This window comes from Rhinichthys klamathensis, unplaced genomic scaffold (genome assembly GCF_029890125.1).
Source record: "Rhinichthys klamathensis goyatoka isolate OS25496 unplaced genomic scaffold, OSU_Roscu_1.1 h1tg000181l_1, whole genome shotgun sequence".
NCBI classification, from domain to species: Eukaryota; Metazoa; Chordata; class Actinopteri; order Cypriniformes; family Leuciscidae; genus Rhinichthys; species Rhinichthys klamathensis.
The window spans coordinates 5,895,442-5,914,451 of NW_026606709.1; the positions used below are offsets into that span (position 1 = coordinate 5,895,442).

General features: G+C 39.3%; 1 protein-coding gene across 2 annotated transcripts in view; it reads right to left on the reverse strand.

The window, feature by feature from the left end:
• Nucleotides 1-19,010, reverse strand: part of LOC130094860 (voltage-dependent calcium channel subunit alpha-2/delta-1) — a 146,224-nt gene that overhangs the window by 25,619 nt on the left and 101,595 nt on the right. For both annotated transcript variants that reach the window (XM_056261391.1, XM_056261390.1), the window contains exons 18-19: nt 16,888-16,962; nt 525-596 (exon numbers count right to left, since the gene is read on the reverse strand). In XM_056261391.1, the coding sequence (XP_056117366.1) occupies nt 525-596; nt 16,888-16,962 (147 nt within the window). The remainder of the gene's footprint in view (nt 1-524; nt 597-16,887; nt 16,963-19,010) is intronic.

The following is a 19,010-nucleotide window of genomic DNA, read 5'->3' on the forward strand; positions in this document are numbered from 1 at the left end:
GATAACGTCAAAAATGTTGGAGCATTTTAATAAAGAAATTACAGTGACATATTTCCTTGAGCTCATTGAATACTAATGTACATTTTCATCTGCAATTACATTTCACTTTGTGCAACAACAAAAAAATGTTCCTTGACTTGTGTGGTCAGACAATGTCAACTACTCACATAAATCCTTACTATCTATGCTAAATATGCATCCCATGAGCAAAAGGGGCTTTTCAGCACGTTTTGTAACTGAAATGGTTTAAACAGTTATTCAAGAAACTCAGACATTATGTTCTGTTCTGTTCTATTCTATTCTATTCTATTCTATTCTATTCTATTCTATTCTATTCTATTCTATTCTATTCTATTCTATCAAATCACAACTTACAAATCAGAACATTTATAAGTACTGAAACACCATAATTCAAGAGTTTGCACATTGAATAAAAACCTCTCAGGTGTTTCATCAATATAGCAATAAAATAATAATGGTGAGATCATGCTATTGTGTGTTTGTATGTGTGTGTTGTGCCATACCTGGACTTTAATGTCATTTTCCAGCTCTGCATCCAGAAAATCCAGTGTAACAGGTTCCTGGAATTTGGGGTTCTAAAGAGGAGAACCGAATGCTGTTAACATATATATCTCTCTGTGTAGTTTAATTTCAGCTTTGGATTGAGTGTTAATGTATTCCAGGTCTACAATACATCACAGTGAAAGTTTCTGTTGAGCTATAGAAATATACAGTGTTTAAAAAGTTCATTTACGGAGGCATAATTCTGATTAATATGTCCTTCTACACAGAAATGGAAGAAAATAAATTAAACTCAATACTTTCATGAAAAAAAAAAATCTGTATTTTATTTACATGTAATCTCCTTTGTGTCCCCCTTTCATAAACATTCACATTTTTGAACGATATAGAAATGTAGAGAATGTGAGAAGAAGATTGTTTCTGCACACTAACAAGTGAATATTTATATACCTCTGAAAAAAATGACTTGCATGAAAACATGAAATAACAGAAAATCTTGTTCTCTCTTTTTTCAGACTTAACCAGATTACATCTACATGTATTGTATCATAACATATAAAGTGCAGACAATTTGTAAACATATTTGTTCGCATGAATACCTATTTCATTACATTGTGGTTGTTAAATTATGATTCATGTTTTTGAGCAAGAACCATGTAGATATTAAAATCGGGGTTGCTTAACAAAACTGAGGCTCGTTCCAGTTTATGAGGTCATATTCTGTTTCTGTAAAGTCCAAGAAACAATGTTTTGCTCTTGGAAACGAATGATTTCATTCATCTGTATTGCTCATCGCATTGAACTTGTACACATTAACAACACTGGCACATGCATCAAATCTATGATGTAAGAAACATAATAACGTGAAATGAGGCAGTCGGAATCTTACATGTAAAATGCAGAGAGCAGAGCAAGCGTGAACACGAGCAGAGATGAGGATGAGGAGAACAAATATGTGAGAATCAAAAACAGAGATGAGACAAAACAATCAGATTATAGAAAGAAAAAAAAGAAACATACAGTATAAATGAGAAAGAAATGAAAAGGAAATCAAAGGAAAAGGACTGAATATGAAAGCAGGCGCATAATGAGAGACAGACAAAACTGAGGAAGGATTTCAAAGTGTCGGGGTCGCCCTCTGCTCCACTACCGCCCCCCCGGGGGAACTCACATATCGTCCAGATATGACTGACATGTGTCGGCATCATGCCTCAATCTACCAGAGCGTGAGAGAGACATATGAAAACATATGATGTCTGGCACTTCTTATGTAGACTGTGAAAACATGTAAACTATTTTTCTACCATGTGCTATGATATCCTGCGCTTGAATTGCACCAACGTCAGTCATAAATATGTCATGTCGCTGAGGTGGGTGTTGCTGTTTATGTTGAACGTGATGATAATAGCGCACCTCTGAGAGTCACGTGACTAACCCTATTATCACACTAATTGCAGTGTTTAAGAGAGAGATACAGAACTCATGGACTGAGTATATAAGTGGCACCAATTAAAAAAAACATCCATTCTGTTAATCGTGCACTTTTCTTGTTGAGATAACTTAAAATTTAAATGCTTAAATAATGTCCCCTAAAACTATGGATATTTATGCCTCACTAAAAAACTGTATTATTAGATTAAACAAAATAAATACATCCACAATGTTTTGTTTGTGTATATTTGTTTAAAATAAATGACACTTGGTTTAATATACTACTATAATCTAATGCATAAAATATGATTCTAAAAAGCTGTCAAAAAATCTTACGAGTTGCCATCTTTAGCCAGTCCAAACATCTTTAATGCCAAATATGTTGACCAGGCAGCAGTATTTTTATAAACAGGAAAGAAAGATGTATACAAGTTCCAGTGAGTCCCACCCAAATCCCCCCTTATCCAGAAATACACAGGCAATGCCAGTTTTACAAAACATATGACACAAAACAGATGTATGATGTATATATTTTTTTAAATCAGAGATGCTAACAAATTATCTATTTAAATAAATCTATGTGATACAAAAAAAATAAAAATACTATATTAGTAGTAATTAATATTGTAAAGGAAAAGTAGAAAGAAGAAAAAGGCAACTTTTGGCCAATTATGAGCCAAAAAAAGCAGCAGAATTTGCCGAAACATGTCAGGCATGTCCATTTCCCCATAACGCCACTGTGGGACAGGCAATGTACCGTTTCAGCAAATGTTTTCCTTTCCCTTTTCTCCTTCTCATTTTTCACTCGTGTGCTTTCACTTGGACAGTAAATCATCTTTTTGTTGTTCGCATTACAAATGGAGGTCAAGTGAGAACACAGACCTGCCGTATGAAGAAATCATTACTGAATCCTTTAAGATTACAAGCACATGACATGAATACCAACTGCTTGAGATATGCATTGGATGCAAGTGCTGAACGTGCTACATTAGGCTGAACTCTCCAGTATATCTGGTAATGGTTGGAACAAATAAAACACATTATCTTTCTGATCCGCCAGACAGGAAATATCTCAGTGAACTCTCACTCTGTAGACACAAACAAACATCAGATGGCATGCTAGCACTCCTGATAACCATTACACACACTTACTGAAGTCATATCCCTGCTCAATACACCAGCATAACTGATCATAAGCATATGCTGTGTTTTGAATGCTGGCTCCCACTATGTGTGTGTGTGTGTATAAATAAATATGTACAAATTAATATTTTTAAATATTTATTTTTATATATATATATATATATATATATAAAAAAATATATAGTATTATCCAACTAAAGTAAAAAAGTTTGGGTTCAGTAATATTTTTTTATTATACTTTAATTCAGAAAGGATGAATTTAATCATCAAAAAAGACAGTCCAGACAATTAAATTGCTATAAAAATTGTATTTTTTACAGTTTCTATTAAAAAAAATCAAATCAGCATTTTTAAATGATTTCTGAAGAATTATGTGACACTGACGACTGGAGTAATGGCTGCTTTTTTTATTTTTTTTTTAATTATTTTAATATTGTAATAACATTTCACAATATTACTGTTTTTTACTTACTTGATCAAATAATGCAGCCTTGGCACAGAAACATGAAAAATCGTACCCCAAACTTTTGAACTGATCAAATTATATTTCCCTTTCAAGGGAACTTCGAGCTGCGTCAAACGCTGCGGGAACGCCCCTGCGTTGTGCGTCATGAAGCACGTATGGAATCAGCCCAATGGAGAGATGAAACGTCATAGGCGGGTGACGTCATCGACCAGGAAACTATAAAGCACCCCAAAAACACAAGCGCATTAGCTTCTGTGCTTTCAGTCGCGCTACATGTGAATCTGTCCCTGTGTGATATTGTCTGTCTTTACATACCCTGCACCACACAAACAATTTATCCTTATATTGAGAGATATGGCGGACGAACAACAGTTTAGGAAGTGTGTTCCTCCCTGCTCGCGTTATTTAACGAGCGGGGATACACATGATCTTTGTGTTGTTTGTTTGGGAGTTCAGCATGCCCAGTCTGCTCTCGAGGGGGCAGACTGTGAGCATTGCGAGCGTCTGCCGTTAAGGACGCTCCGCTCCCGCCGAGCGCTCTTTGAGGAGAGCGGTTCGGTGCGCGCTCCCCGCGGTTCGGGTCCCGCTTCTGCCGAGGCAGAGCGGCGGCGCTTATCGTGGGGATCGCAGATGGATCTCACAGCGGGGTTTGAGACGGGCTCTGCCTTATCTCTCCCTTCACCTGTGAGATCCAGTGCCTCAGTCCCGGGTTCGGAAGCACGCGCTGCGGTTTCTTCCGCTCGGGCTGAGGCACCAATGCTGCAGCTATCCAGTTCTGAGGAGCTGGATGTTGTCAGTGTTGAGGGAGATGTGGAGGATTCGCCACCCCACACTCCCGAAAGTGATGAGCTTATGGAGGTTTTAACAAGAGCTGTTGAAAAACTTAATATTGAATGGCCAGTGACTAGACAGGAGTCTGTTTCTAAATCAAAGTTGGATGAGAGATTTTTGCCGTCACGTGTGCAGCCTCCACGCCGGTGCCTGCCGTTTTTCCATGATCTCCACACCGAGGTGTCGAAATCATGGAGAAAACCGGTGTCATATAGAGTGTTTAGTCCCCAGACTTCAACATATGCAAATATAATGGGAGCCAAGGCTCATGGTTATGGTGCTTTGCCTCGTGTGGAAGAGACGCTTGCGAGCCATCTCTCCCCCGAAGCAGCATCATCTTTTAAGGCACCGGCATTACCCACCAAGCCATTAAGAAACACCTCGGCTTTGGTGGGTAAAGCATATTCGGCAGCAGGTCAGGCTGCGTCATGCCTGCATACTATGTCAATCTTGCAGGCATACCAGGCTGATCTGCTAAGGGACGTGAGTGAGAGTGAGGAGGTCAGTACTGACGTAGTTCGCGAACTGCGTCAGGCTGCTGATTTATCCCTGCGTGCCACCAGAGAATCGGCCAAGCTAGTGGGTCGTTCTATGGCAGCTCTGGTGGCCGCAGAAAGACATTTGTGGTTAAATCAAACCAATATTAAAGAGAAAGAAAAAGCTTTTCTTTTAGATGCTCCTCTCTCTCCCCTGGGTTTGTTTGGTGATGCTGTAAATTCAGTTATCGATAAATTCCAGGAAGAAAAGAAACAAACTGCAGCTTTTAAAAAGTTTCTTCCCCTTAAAGTTCACGTCCCTGGGGCTGCTGGGCGGGAGCAGCCCCGGCCGTCTATGAGCTCATCACATAGAGCGCAGCAGAGGCAGAGTGTCGCGTCTCGTGCTCCCCCTGCTGGACAGTGGGCTCAGCCGCGACACTCTCAGCCGAAGCCTTCTAGCAATAGAACTGATCTGAGGACAGTTATATTGGCTAAGAAGGCTTCGGCTAAGAAGAAGTCCTGACGCCAAGGCGTTCAGGATACTGAGGGTGGTCCCCACCGAGGCGGAAAGGTGTTCACCTCTTTTTACGGTGCCCATTCCTCCTCGGTGCCCTCAGGGGCTCGTTCTGCCAACCCCGCCTTTATGCCGGGGCACAGACGATCCCAGCGAGCGCTTTCCCGAGGGACGCTCGCTCCCTCTGAGGAGGGTCTCAGAGCGGTCAAACCAGTTGTTCCCTGCCGGTGCGCCGTTACAGGGCGCTGCGTTTGCTGCTCAAGTTACACCAGAGGCCAGTCTCGAGAGACTGGTACCCTTAGTAGAATTTCTGGCAGAGTGGAAAAGCCTTCCAAAAATATCTCATTGGGTCCTGCAGACAGTAGAAAAGGGTTATGCTATCCAGTTCAGGTGTCGTCCACCAAAATTCAGAGGGGTTCTGCACACAGTGGTGGGCCCCGAGCAGGCTCTGGTATTGGAACAAGAGGTGAAAACGCTCCTTCAAAAGGAAGCTATAGAACGGGTTCCTCCTCCCAGTTTGGAGTCAGGTTATTACAGCCGATATTTCATCGTTCCAAAGAAGGATGGGGGGTTGCGTCCAATTTTAGACCTGCGCATATTGAATCGCTCAGTAGGGAAGCTAAAATTCAAGATGCTCACTATCAAGCAGATCGTGTCTCAAATCAGATCCGAGGACTGGTTTGTCACGATAGATCTGAAGGACGCGTACTTCCACGTTTCCATCCTTCCACAACACAGGAAGTTCCTGAGGTTCGCCTTCGGGGGCGAGGCGTACCAGTACAGGGTTCTTCCGTTTGGCCTAGCTTTATCTCCCCGCACTTTCACGAAATGCATGGATGCAGCACTAGTGCCTCTGAGGCTTCAGGGCATTCGTATTCTCAATTACATCGACGATTGGTTGATTTTAGCTCAGACGGAGCAGATGGCGGTTCGGCATCGAGATGTCGTCCTCGCTCATATCAGAAATTTGGGGTTGAGGCTGAACGCAAAGAAAAGTGTATTATCTCCTTCCCAGAAGACCACTTTTCTGGGTGTTGTTTGGGATTCTGTCTCGATGCGGGCGCGACTCTCTCCGACCCGCATCGCTTCGATTCTCTCAGCTGTGAAACAAGTGAAGCTAGGCCAGCTACTCACTGTGAAGCAGTTTCAGAGACTGTTGGGTCTGATGGCAGCAGCGTCCAACGTTATACCTTGCGGCCTGTTGTACATGAGACCGCTACAGTGGTGGCTCAGGACCAAGGGATTCTCCCCGAGGGGAAATCCGCTCCGCACGTTCAAAGTCACGCGGCGCTGCCTTCGTGCTCTGGTCATGTGGAGAGAAACTTGGTTCCTATCCAAAGGTCCTGTGCTGGGGGCTCTTTGTCGTCGCATAACGCTAACGACGGATGCTTCCCTCACAGGGTGGGGGGCGGTCATGAGTGGTCGCCCAGCCCAAGGTCTGTGGCAGGATCATCATCTATCGTGGCACATAAATTGTCTAGAGATGTTGGCTGTGTTTCAGGCTCTGAAATACTTCCTAACAGACCTGAGAGGCCATCATGTGTTAGTTCAATCAGACAACACGTCGGTGGTCTCTTATATAAATCATCAGGGGGGCCTGCGGTCTCGCCGGCTTTACAAGTTGGCCCGTCAGATCCTCCTGTGGTCCCAAGGGAAGCTACTATCTCTGAGAGCAATGTATCTTCCTGGGTATTTGAATGTGGTAGCAGACTCCCTGTCGAGGCAGGGGCCGAGGCCAGGGGAATGGAGACTCCACCCCGAGGTGGTGGAGCTCCTTTGGTTGAGTTTCGGTCGCGCCGAGGTGGACCTATTCGCTTCCAAGGAGACCACGCATTGTCATATCGAGTGGTCACGAGTTATAATTGTCACCCGCTTATAACTCGTTTCCTCCGTGGCACTTTGAGGCTGAGGCCAGCAGTTCGTACGAGGGTGCCGACTTGGGATCTGGCCATTGTATTAGAAGGTCTTTCCCTAGCTCCTTTTGAACCTATCGAAGAAGTTCCCGAGAAGTTTCTCACTTTTAAGACTATCTTTTTACTTGCTATCTCTTCACTAAAAAGAATCGGAGATTTGCAGGCTCTGTCGGTTTCACCCTCGTGCCTGGAATTTGCACCTGGCATGGTTAAAGCTTTTCTGCATCCTAGACCAGGTTACGTTCCTAAGGTCCCTACTAATATCGTTAGACCTACGGTTCTGCAGGCTTTCTGTCCTCCTCCATTTATGTCATCGGACCAGGAGAAACTTAATTCACTCTGCCCTGTTAGGGCATTAGACGCTTATGTCCACAGAGCTGCCCTGTGGAGGAAATCAGAACAACTTTTTGTATGTTTCGGGCCACCCAGGAAAGGGTGTCCTGCGTCTAAACAGAGAATGAGCAAGTGGGTGGTCGAGGCTATCTCACTTGCTTATGACTCGGCTGGCCAGCCTTCACCTTTGGTTGTCCGAGCTCACTCTACCAGGATTATGGCTGCTTCTAAAGCTCTTCTGTCGGGGGTTTCCCTGAGTGATGTTTGTGATGCGGCTGGATGGTCTTCACCGCATACTTTTATTAAGTTCTATGACCTAGACTTAAGCTCTACCCCTGGGGCACAGGTGCTCTCGTCCTCTGTGCGCTAGTCTCACATGACGGTCATTTGGTCCTATGGCGACGTGGGTATTCGCGTTCCCGCAGCGTTTGACGCAGCTCGAAGTTCCCTTGAAAGGGAACGTCTCGGTTACGTATGTAACCCTAGTTCCCTGATAGGGAACGAGACGCTGCGTCGCTCCGCCATACTCCCGGCACTCCCGTTAGCGCTTCCTTCAAGCCTATCAGAAGCTAATGCGCTTGTGTTTTTGGGGTGCTTTATAGTTTCCTGGTCGATGACGTCACCCGCCTATGACGTTTCATCTCTCCATTGGGCTGATTCCATACGTGCTTCATGACGCACAACGCAGGGGCGTTCCCGCAGCGTTTGACGCAGCGTCTCGTTCCCTATCAGGGAACTAGGGTTACATACGTAACCGAGACGTTATGCAATCATTTTAAAAAATGATTGCAGTCAATCTATGTGTCGTGCACAATGTAGCTATTTGTAGCGTTACATAACTATCACATACCCAGAGATTTTGGGTTCTGGAACTACAAATGAGCTCATACAAGATTACTACAAGACCTCTAAGATTATGGTTAGGTAGGCATACTAGATATCATACTACAACTATAAAGATTTATTTAGCACTATTTCTCTCTATTTCTATGACAAGACTAACTGGATCTACCACAGTTTGCATGGTCTCACCTCAGGGAACGTAAGAGCCAGCTTTTTACTTAGCCTGCGGCGACGGCTCTGAATCCTGTTCTAATGAGATATATGGAGAGGGTTTCAGTGCATGGAAACAGAAAGAGAGTTATTTATGGGTGCCAAAAACTGACTTAAGCATTGAAAGAGACCACACTTGTTAACAATGCTGTTATTGTAAAACACGGCAATCCATCATAGATGAGAAGGTTTCAAAGAAATAAAAGTGCACACTATAAATCGATTCCCATCGTGTAGGCCTTCCTACTGTTTGAACAATTATTTGGCTCTCTGGCGAGCAGACAACATATGGCTGACATACTAAGAGAGGTTTGTTCAATTTCTACACTGTCAAAATCAAATTAGCTCTTCCTGCAGTGTTCAAAGTCTCCCTGAAAGACTCTCCAAAGTTCGTTCGAAGTGGTCGCATTCTCTTAACTTTAACCGACAAATTCTGTCATGTGTTTTGCACCGTTGGATACTGGTGGAGCACTTTGAACTGTTTCCAGTAGATCTGGCACCCCATGGTTTAGGGGCTTGTGTTTGCATATCAGCGCTGCTCAGGGTTAAGTACGGCATCCGCGGTTCAGAGATTCAATCCATGCCTATGTGTCTCTCTCAATCAGCCTGCTTGATCTGCGGCCGTACCCGATCGCATCTCAACATCTGTCCTTGAGAGATCAAGCCTTCAGATGTGATCAGAGTCGGCTCGCCAAACTAAAGTAAAACCAACCGTTCCGGACATGGAGTCCGCTGGGAGCAATAACACTGGCGTTTATGTTTGTAATGGCACTTGCATTTTTATTGCCTTTACCAATATAGATGAGCTCATTAAAAAGAGCATTGTTTGCAAAGTATGTTACGAGTTTGTTTCGGTAAAGGGTTTTCAAAGGCTTTCCCCATACGAAGCGACAGAGAGGGGAAGGGACCTCAGAGTCTATGTTGTTTCTTTTAAACCAAAAGCTGAAGGATGGATCTTTGAGGCAAGATGGAAATATGTCATAACAGTCGTTCTTACTGACGCCAAGGATGGAAATGTGTTCTGTATGTTTGATTTGACAGGCTTGTGGAGTTAATACTCTCCATATATAAGACCTGGAGCTTTGTTATTTTTGTGTATATTTAACAGCAAACATTGTATGTCTCTGACCTAAAATTTCAGCAATAACACTGACATGTTTCAGCACTTGCCCTGATTCACAAAACAGGCGTTCTCAAGCATAGACAGCTGAAAGAGCGAAGAAATCTCTCAAATAAAATATCTCAAAAATATAATATAATTTTGTTCTATTGAATCTTTGATTATATGCATCAGAAAATATATATTCACTACTGTTTTAAAGTTTGGGGTTTAAAGATTGTTTAATTTTTATGTATAATATTTTGAAATATTATTATAATTTTACAATTATAATTATTTTAAATTCTAATCAAATTTATAAAATGTAATTTATTCCTGTGATGGCAAAGCTGAATTTTCAGCATCATTACTGCATCAGCTGGTAGAGCGATGGATCATATTAATATATTGTCCTCCTAAGTCTCTGTTAGATTTTTGTCTCTGAACTCAATGAACTACTTACTCTGGCCTATGCTGTATCCTCTTATGTTATCATGCTTGGTGATTTCAATATCCCTTTTGACTCTGTCTGTTCTAATGCCAATGACCTTACATTAACTTTGGATAATTGCAGTCTTGTACAACATGACGACTTTTCTACTCACTCCCGTGGTCACACACTTGATCTTGTTTGCACTTCAGGAATTAATAATGTCTCTGTCTCTGGCTCACAAACTGGTATTTCTGATAATAAGCTGATAACAGTTAGATTTGACTTCCCTCTTCCTGAACCTCTTCACGAAACTACTATTAATTATCACAATGTTAAATCTCACCAGCTAAAATACAAGTCTGCTCTTAATGTCACATGCACAGCATACTACTCCTCCATAATTACCACTGCTAAAATTGTTAACCCTTTAACGCACCTCATTAATGGCTCAATTGACCTCAACATCAAACAGATGTTTCCTCTAACTGGTCCTCACCTCAGCCCATAAAGCACATCCTCTTTAGCTTTACTATTACCAGCCCATCCTCTGTTAGTGAACTAATTGCTCAAGCTACTTATCTACTTGTCATTTAGATCCAGCACCTCACTTCTTAAAAGCTGCCTATCTGTTATCTCATCTCCTATTGCTCATTTGATCAACTGTTCTATTTCTTCTGGGTCTGTCCCGCTATCATTAAAAATGGCTGCGGTCACTCCTATTTTAAAGAAACCAGGGCTGGATTCTTCTGTTATGAATCTGTTTCAGACCTATATCTAATCTTCCTTTCGTTTCTAAGCTGCTTGAAAAAGTAGTTGCCTCGCAGCTACAAGCTCATCTCTCTGCTAACAATATTCTTGCTGCCTATCAATCTGGCTTTCGGTCAGGCCACAGCACTGAAACAGCATTGGTAAAAATTACTAATGACCTCCTAATATCTCCTGATTTTGGTTGCCTGATTGTTCTCATCATGCTTGACTCAACAGCAGCCTTAGACACTGTACCTCATCACATACATCACATCTCGGCTATCAGCTATCGGTATCACGGGTAGTGCTTTATCTTTGTTTATATCATATCTCATTGATAGACAATGTTTTATTACTGTCCAAAACTTCAAATCTTTTCATTTTTTCTCTCTCTCTCAAGGTGTCCCTCAAGGCTCTGTTCTTGGACCACTTCTGTTCAATACTTATTTGTTACCTCTTGGTCACATTATCCGTAGTTATGGTCTCAGCTATCAACTGTTATGCCGATGACTTGCAAATTTACATGTCAGCTCGCGCTTTGTAAATAAAACGTATTATTTTTATTTATAAATAAAAAGTATTACTCCAGTCTTCAGTATCACATGATCCTTCAGAAATCATTCTAATATGCTGATTTGGTGCTCAAATAACATTTCTTATTATTATCAATGTTGAAAACAGTTGTCTTGCTTAATAATTTTTTTTGGTGGTAGATGTACTAAATAGAAAGTTCAAATAAAGAGCATTTATTTGAAATAGAGTCAAATAGATTAGACTTTTTTGTAACAATGCCACTTTTGATCAATTCAATGCAGCATTGCAAAAAAAAAAAGGTATTACTGTCTTTAAAAATAAAAAAATGAAATAAAAAAATAAATTGTACTGACCCCAAACTTTTGAATGTTAGTGTATACAATTTGAGTTATGATTTAATCTTCTTAAAAATAGACAAATAATTGTTATGTACTTAATACAATTAATAAAATAATGGAGCTAATTCAAAAGGTTTTTGATTAACAATAATACTAAAAACATAAAATGCCCATATACATAAAAAAAAGTATATTTCATATAACTATGAAATCTGGCCTTACTGTCTACCCCAAAATCGCGGCTAAAGCGCAGAGGAGATCGAGCGTTTTGCAACGCTGCACCTAGACTTTGGAATACTCTCCCAATTAGCTTAAGACAGTCACCATCTCTTACTATTTTTAAATCCAAACTTAAAACATATTTATTTTCAAAAGCTTTTGATTAAAGACTGTGTTTTTATATGTGCTTACATGTTACTTAAATATAAAGTTCCTTATTGATTTGTGAGTCTATGTGGAAAGCACATTGGTCAACAGCTGTTGTTTTCAATAGTGCTGTATAAATAAATTGTCATTGTCATTGTCAAATTGTCATTGTCATAAAAACACTTTTTTTTTTTTTTAAAGGAATGGTATACAGTATGGTGCAAAACATTACTGATTTGTTTGACACTTCCATTACTATCACAGTCAAATTCTCCACAAATTCCAACAAAGTACTACATTAGCAGGCTAGATAACGTTACCTTGGATACATCCTTCAATTATAATTACATAACATAAATACATCAAACTAAACCAAATGTTTACGGTGAACTGAAGATCTTACACTGGCCCCCCGAGTCATCCTCATTGTTGAGCCCTGCATATATAACTCTTTACGATTGCATATTGAGCTTAAATCAGAAAATGTCTAAACGATTTGCAATCTATGTCCGACCAGACGTAATATATATAATGCATTTTCCTCCTTAACATGCAAGGGTGTCATGGTGGGCTGGGGTTGTCTGAGACTAGGTGATAGACGGTGCTTTTACCATCCAGACTGAGGATAAACTATGACCCTGAACGCACACACGTGATCTCTTTTCTCCTTCACATTCTTAAAAGATGAAATACAGACCGGCCCATGTGTGTGGTGGGATACCAGAATCAAAGGGACTTGCAAATAGACAGATATGTAAAAATTGTAGTCGAGTTGCATTGAGAAACATATATGCAGGTTCGCTGCCAGAAGCACGTGTATTACTTTGGGCGATTTGAAGGTAAGGGGCTGCATGCTCCGATCCAAAGGAAAAGCTAAATGAGCGCCTGTTTACACACCGCAAATGCATGTTCATACATTCTAAATCTATAGCTTTACATATGAGGTCATACACACTTGTCAATAATGATATGAGCTGAATCACTCGCAGCTGCTTGATCTTCCTGTTTGTTTCATAAGATTGACAAATGTAATATGGTTTTAACTATAAAAACGTATGAATGGAAGAAAAAACAGAAGGGATAATATTAGGCCTGGGTATTGCAATGTGCAACGCATAATTCAATGCATCACCTATATGGAAACCTACTGTATATCCATCAAATAACACAAATAAATATGACAAATATTACAACATATCGGTAAAATTGGCAAAAGTGTAAAATTGTATCACAACTTTTTGTCATAATTATTATTTTGAATATTATAATTAAGACATTTTATCTAATAATTATGGTTTTGTATTAAATAATTATTACCTTGATATATCAGAATTCTGATTTACCAAATTGATTTATTTTTTCTTATGTGGTGGAACTGTGGGAGATAAATTAAATAAAAATACTGATACAATGACTTCAAGCATCAATGCAATATTGAGATAAAAATGCTTTATATTCATATCTGATAAGATTTGCACAGCTCTAGATTGCACTATAGTTCAAAAGTTTGGAGTCCGTAAGACATTTAAGTATCTTATACTCATCAAGGCAGCATTTATTTGATCAAAAATACAGTAAAACAGTTATGTCATGATAACTCTCGAAGGGTTTGGCATGGTATGTTAATATGTTTGGTCTTGGAGAAATAGATCTGCTATACTACACTGCTGCTGCTGTGAGCAAGTAAAACATGCTGCTGCTGTACAATATAGCGTACATGAATTACCTGTAGCAGATCTATACAGGTGGAGCTGGGGAAGGTGGAGGGTTTCTGAAAGCACACTGCAAACTGCTAAACAGACGCTGACCAAGTATTTGAAAGTTGGGCAGCAAGCTCATTGGCTGCTGATACAGCAGTATCCAATCAGCTGTGCCCTATACAGAAAGATGTGATTGCAAGCAGATTGAGTTAAGGACCTATCGGCCTGTGCCAAACCATTTAGAGTTTTTTGACAGAACTTTTAATTTATCATTTAGTGAAATCATTACAATTTGCAATAACTGTTTTAAAATGTATTTTATTCCTGTGACGGCAAAGCTGAATTTTCAGCATCATTACTCAGTCTTCATAGGCACATTGATCCTAATATCGTCGCTGTCCGATGAAAACCGCGTATGTCCATTTTGCCGATTTTGAGATTTTTCGACGGATAGAATGTCCAGGTTCATTTCCGTATACAGTATGCTTCACATGTCTAAATGACCAATTAAAAGTTGTGAAATCATGTCATCTGATTTCCACGTATATCCATTTGGTGTCAAAGCTGTCAATCACGCCGCGTATCTCCCGCCCTGTGGAGGCAATCTCGCAGGTCTAAGCGTCTCTGGAAGCTCAGGATTGTATAGCCGAATAACTCTGTGAGGTAAAGTATAAGCAAATGTTTGTTTTTGACAACACTGTTCAAGTTTATTATATATTCGCAATATATTCACAACTGTTATTTACCGGTAAATGGTCTAGAGGAAGTAATTGTCACTGAGATGTTAACGCACGGGTCTGTTAACAATAGCCTACTTTTAAGGTAGTCTAATATTTTTCTGACTAATAAATTACTGACACAGTAAAGGGTAGATTTAAATAAAGAATAACGAATTTTAAATAAAGAAAAACTAAATTTAAATAAAGAAAAAACGAAAATTGAATAAAGAAAAAAACGAAATTTAAATAAAGAAAAACGAAATTAAGTTAAATTAAAAACGAGATTAATTTAGATTGATAACGGGTAAAAAGGCTAATACATGTTGGGTCGGTGTACTTTTTCGTTCATTTCGGAATGAAAGATGAAATGTAAAAAAAAGGGTGCAGCTTTTTTTGTAGGCTACATAGCATAGCCTACTTTGTTATTGTTTTAGTATCATAATGATTAATAAATGCACCCACAATTATCCGTGAACATGATTTGAAGCCTTTCAACTTGTGTGTGCAAAATTCAGAATTAAATGAATGTGCAGCAATTTATACAAAAAGAGTCTGTAGGTCTACTATACTGTTGTAGCCATTAAATGAGCGCATTTAGTTTCATATTTGTTAAAATATTATGTTGTTTTTTCTTCCATTTTTGTTGATTTATGAAAAGTGAACAGCACGAGTAATAGGATGCACAATTTGAGACATGGAGTGTCAGACATGATTTTGACCACTTCATTAAGTTTTATTTTGTAGAAAACCTTTCTTTAAAGTGAATTTCGTTTTGTATAAATTGTATCTTAATTTGAATCCATTTTTCATCAACCAATTGCCTGGAGTGGATTCAATAAATAAGAAGAAAATATATAGCAGACAATATAATCATGGAGGCGCCCGCGCGGTCACTTGCATTGCACGTTAACTGGAGCGCATCTCATCCTAACTTAACCTTGTATGCCTCACACAGACATGAGAAATACATCAAATGCACAAAGCTTGAAAAGTCTTTAAACGAAATAATTCAAAACGAAAAGAAAAAGGCTACTCTCTGATTATGTATGATTATATGATCAAATAGCCTAGCCTATTTTGTGAATTGTTCATTCCCGGTTGGCCCACATTTTGCAGCCCTTACAAAAGTGCCGCTCTAGGCAAGCCTAGTTCGCCTATATGGACGCGCCGGCCCTGGGCTCAGCAATGAGTGTATTGATTCATTGTCCCTTCATAGTTTGCAAGAGACATTTAATAAACTGAGCGTATTTAATAAACTGAGACGTAGGCTATTTAATAAACTGAGCGTAGCCTATTCATCTGTCAATATGAAACGCGACTTGGCCATTCTAATTAATGATCGGAAGAACGCGTATCGACCACCGTTACTGTAAAATATGCACGTATGTCCATTTAAACTCGATTTTGGTCAAATGTGGATTATATCATTACACTGGTAATTATATGGTTACATTTAAAGATGCCGTACCAAGTATGACAACGCTACGTTCAACTGCTTTTGAATTATGGTGTTTTTTTCCCTTCCTGAAAAGTAACCGTTTTGGACATACGTGAGTTTCATCGGGCAGCGACGATATGCTGATTTGGTGCTCAAGAAACTTATTATCATCAATGTTGAAAACATTTGTGCTGCTCATTACTTTTGTGGAAACAGTGTTTTTTTTCTTTCTTTCCAGGAATCTTTGAGAAATGGAAAGTTCAAAGGAACAGCATTTATTTGAAGATTAAAAAAAAAGATAGACGTAGACACTATATTTAATTTAACATCCATGTCAAATCTAATATAGCATCTATATTGGGAAGGAGAAAATTCAGAATAGTAATACTCAGTTTGGGATTTCAATTTGGCGTAGTCTTCAAACTTTGGTTACGTTCTTGATATAAATACATGATTTAAGAGGTGAGAATGAATATAAATATGCAGCACATATACACAAACAAGGAAGGGGAGATAGAGATAAAGATATATATATATATAGAGAGAGAGAGAGAGAGAGAGAAAGAAAGAAAGAAAGAAAGAAAGAAAGAAAGAAAGAAAGAAAGAAAGAAAGAAAGAAAGAAAGAAAGAAAGAAAGAAAGAAAGAAAGAAAGAAAGAGAGATACAAGAACTACAGGCGTCAAATAGATGTCAAACAAGCAAGAAACATTTTAACATGAGACAAGCATGTCATGGTTCTCCACCACAAGCAACCTTAAAACCTCGTCATCTGTCATAAATGTGCTGTGATGTCATATTTGAGGTATTTGGGTGGAGAAAATGCTTCGGTACCTTTGGTTGCAGGTTTGGATGGAGCAGCACGTAACCGTTAGGGTCGATTGCGAAATAATATCCATTAGGACCAATCTGAAATAAACAAAACAGAAAAAGGAGAATAGTGAGGACACATAGAATAAGAAGACCACCATCAAACCCAAATCCCTGCTTAGACCAAATGGACCTGGTTCCTCAGAGATGCGGTGGTTAATCCCTCACTAGCGGGGTACTGTCTAATATCCCCTGAGAACGCCGAGCCGAGCTGTCAATCACCCCTGAGCACTTAGCGTTAATCAAATGTGTCGGTTCATCTGGAAACATTCCTCTGAGCTTAACAGAAAATCACAACCATTTACAAATCAAATGTAAGTACAAACAGATGTAATGTACAAGGGCTTACGTCCTCTTAAGAGCGATCTTACTGTAAGGAGGCGAAACCGCAAGACGGCAGACCGCAGAACAATAGCGCATTTATCTTATGCATGCCGTGTTATTCTTATTACAGCGACTCAAAGAGTCTGCAAAGAAAACATCTAACACATGAGTTTCACTTTGTTCCCTTATAAATCGAATTATTTAGCGTTCAAGGAACAGTTCACCCTAAATTAAAACTCGTCGCCGTTCGTCGCCCTCACGCCGTCCTAAAACCAGATTTTCTTTTTTCTAAAGTTTTTTTCCCCATGCAATGAAAGTGAATAGGGCTGTCAACCACCAAATCTGAGAAGAAAGTATCATAAAAGCCCCATAAAATTAGTGTGTGTGTGTGATTTATGCACTATATTCCAAGTATTTTGAAGCCATACAATTCTCACATCTCTTCTTTGACGTCAAACTGGTGCGACACATCTGACACTTTATATTTTATTCTACACTAGCCTACTGTTAAAAATGTTGCAGCTGGTAAGATTATTAAATGCTTAGAAGACTATCATATATATATTTGATTAAAAATACCATAAAAACAGTAATATTGTAAAAATATGATTACAATTTAAAATGTGCCTTTTTTTTTATTTTAATATATTTTAAAATGTAATTTATTCCTGTGATGGCAAAGCTGACTTTTCAGCATCATTACTACAGTCTTCAGTGTCACTTAATCCTACAGAAATCATTTGAATATGCTGATTTGCTGCTGAAGTAACATTTCTTGTTATTAACAATATTGGAAACACTTACACACCTTTGACTTATTTAATGTGTCCTTCCTGAAAAAAAATTACTATAAACTTTTGAACAGTAGTGGACATGAAAGTAGGTAGTAGTTTGGTCCTGTTGTTGTCTTGAGTAGTATTTTATTTTTATTTTATTTTATTTTATTGTATTGTAAATTGTCTTTTTTTGTATGCTGGTCTTGCTACAAAACCAATTGCTCTTTGGGGACATAAAAAAATAAAGAAAGTATCAAAATGTATCACTTTTTTTTTATACTTTTGTGGTGATTTTTTGTCATTTTTTGAGCTTGTCATCAGCCAAATCCTCATTTGCATTTGTTTTATGTAAAAAGAGCAGTGTGAACATTCATAGAAACATCTAATTTTGTGTTCCACAGAAAAAAGGCGGATTTGGGTTTGGAATGACTAGAGGGTGAGTAAATCAAGGCTGCCCCCTAATAGTAGACTAAACGTTAGTCAACTAGAAGAGGCTTAGCCGACCAAAATTGTATTAGTCGGTTGGTTGCAGAAAAAAAACAAAAGAAACTCGTGATACAGTACGTGAGGGACAGGTCGTTAACGGCGGGTCCTTGTGGCAATAACAGTATGTCGGACAGGAAATCCATATTTTCGCATATCATCCATCGACCTCAAAACTTTACTTGGCCGCTCACTTTTACGTTAACTTAGATAAATATGCGCTATTATTAGGCGCATATTTAGTGTGGAAGCTAAAGTATTAGCACGCTTCATGGCATGGAGGCGCCGGCGCGATCACTTGCATTTTTTTTCCTAACAACAGCGGAAACAACTTAAAATACCGAGTCATTTTTGGTCATACAGATAAGAGTAATACATCATTCGAAACTGTACTTTTATTTGGGTACACTCACATTAACATCAAATTGTGCTTTTGTAAAATAAAGAAAACAAACAGGATGCACTTTGCTTTCTGCCGTCTCGGTGGAGCGCGTCACAAAAATG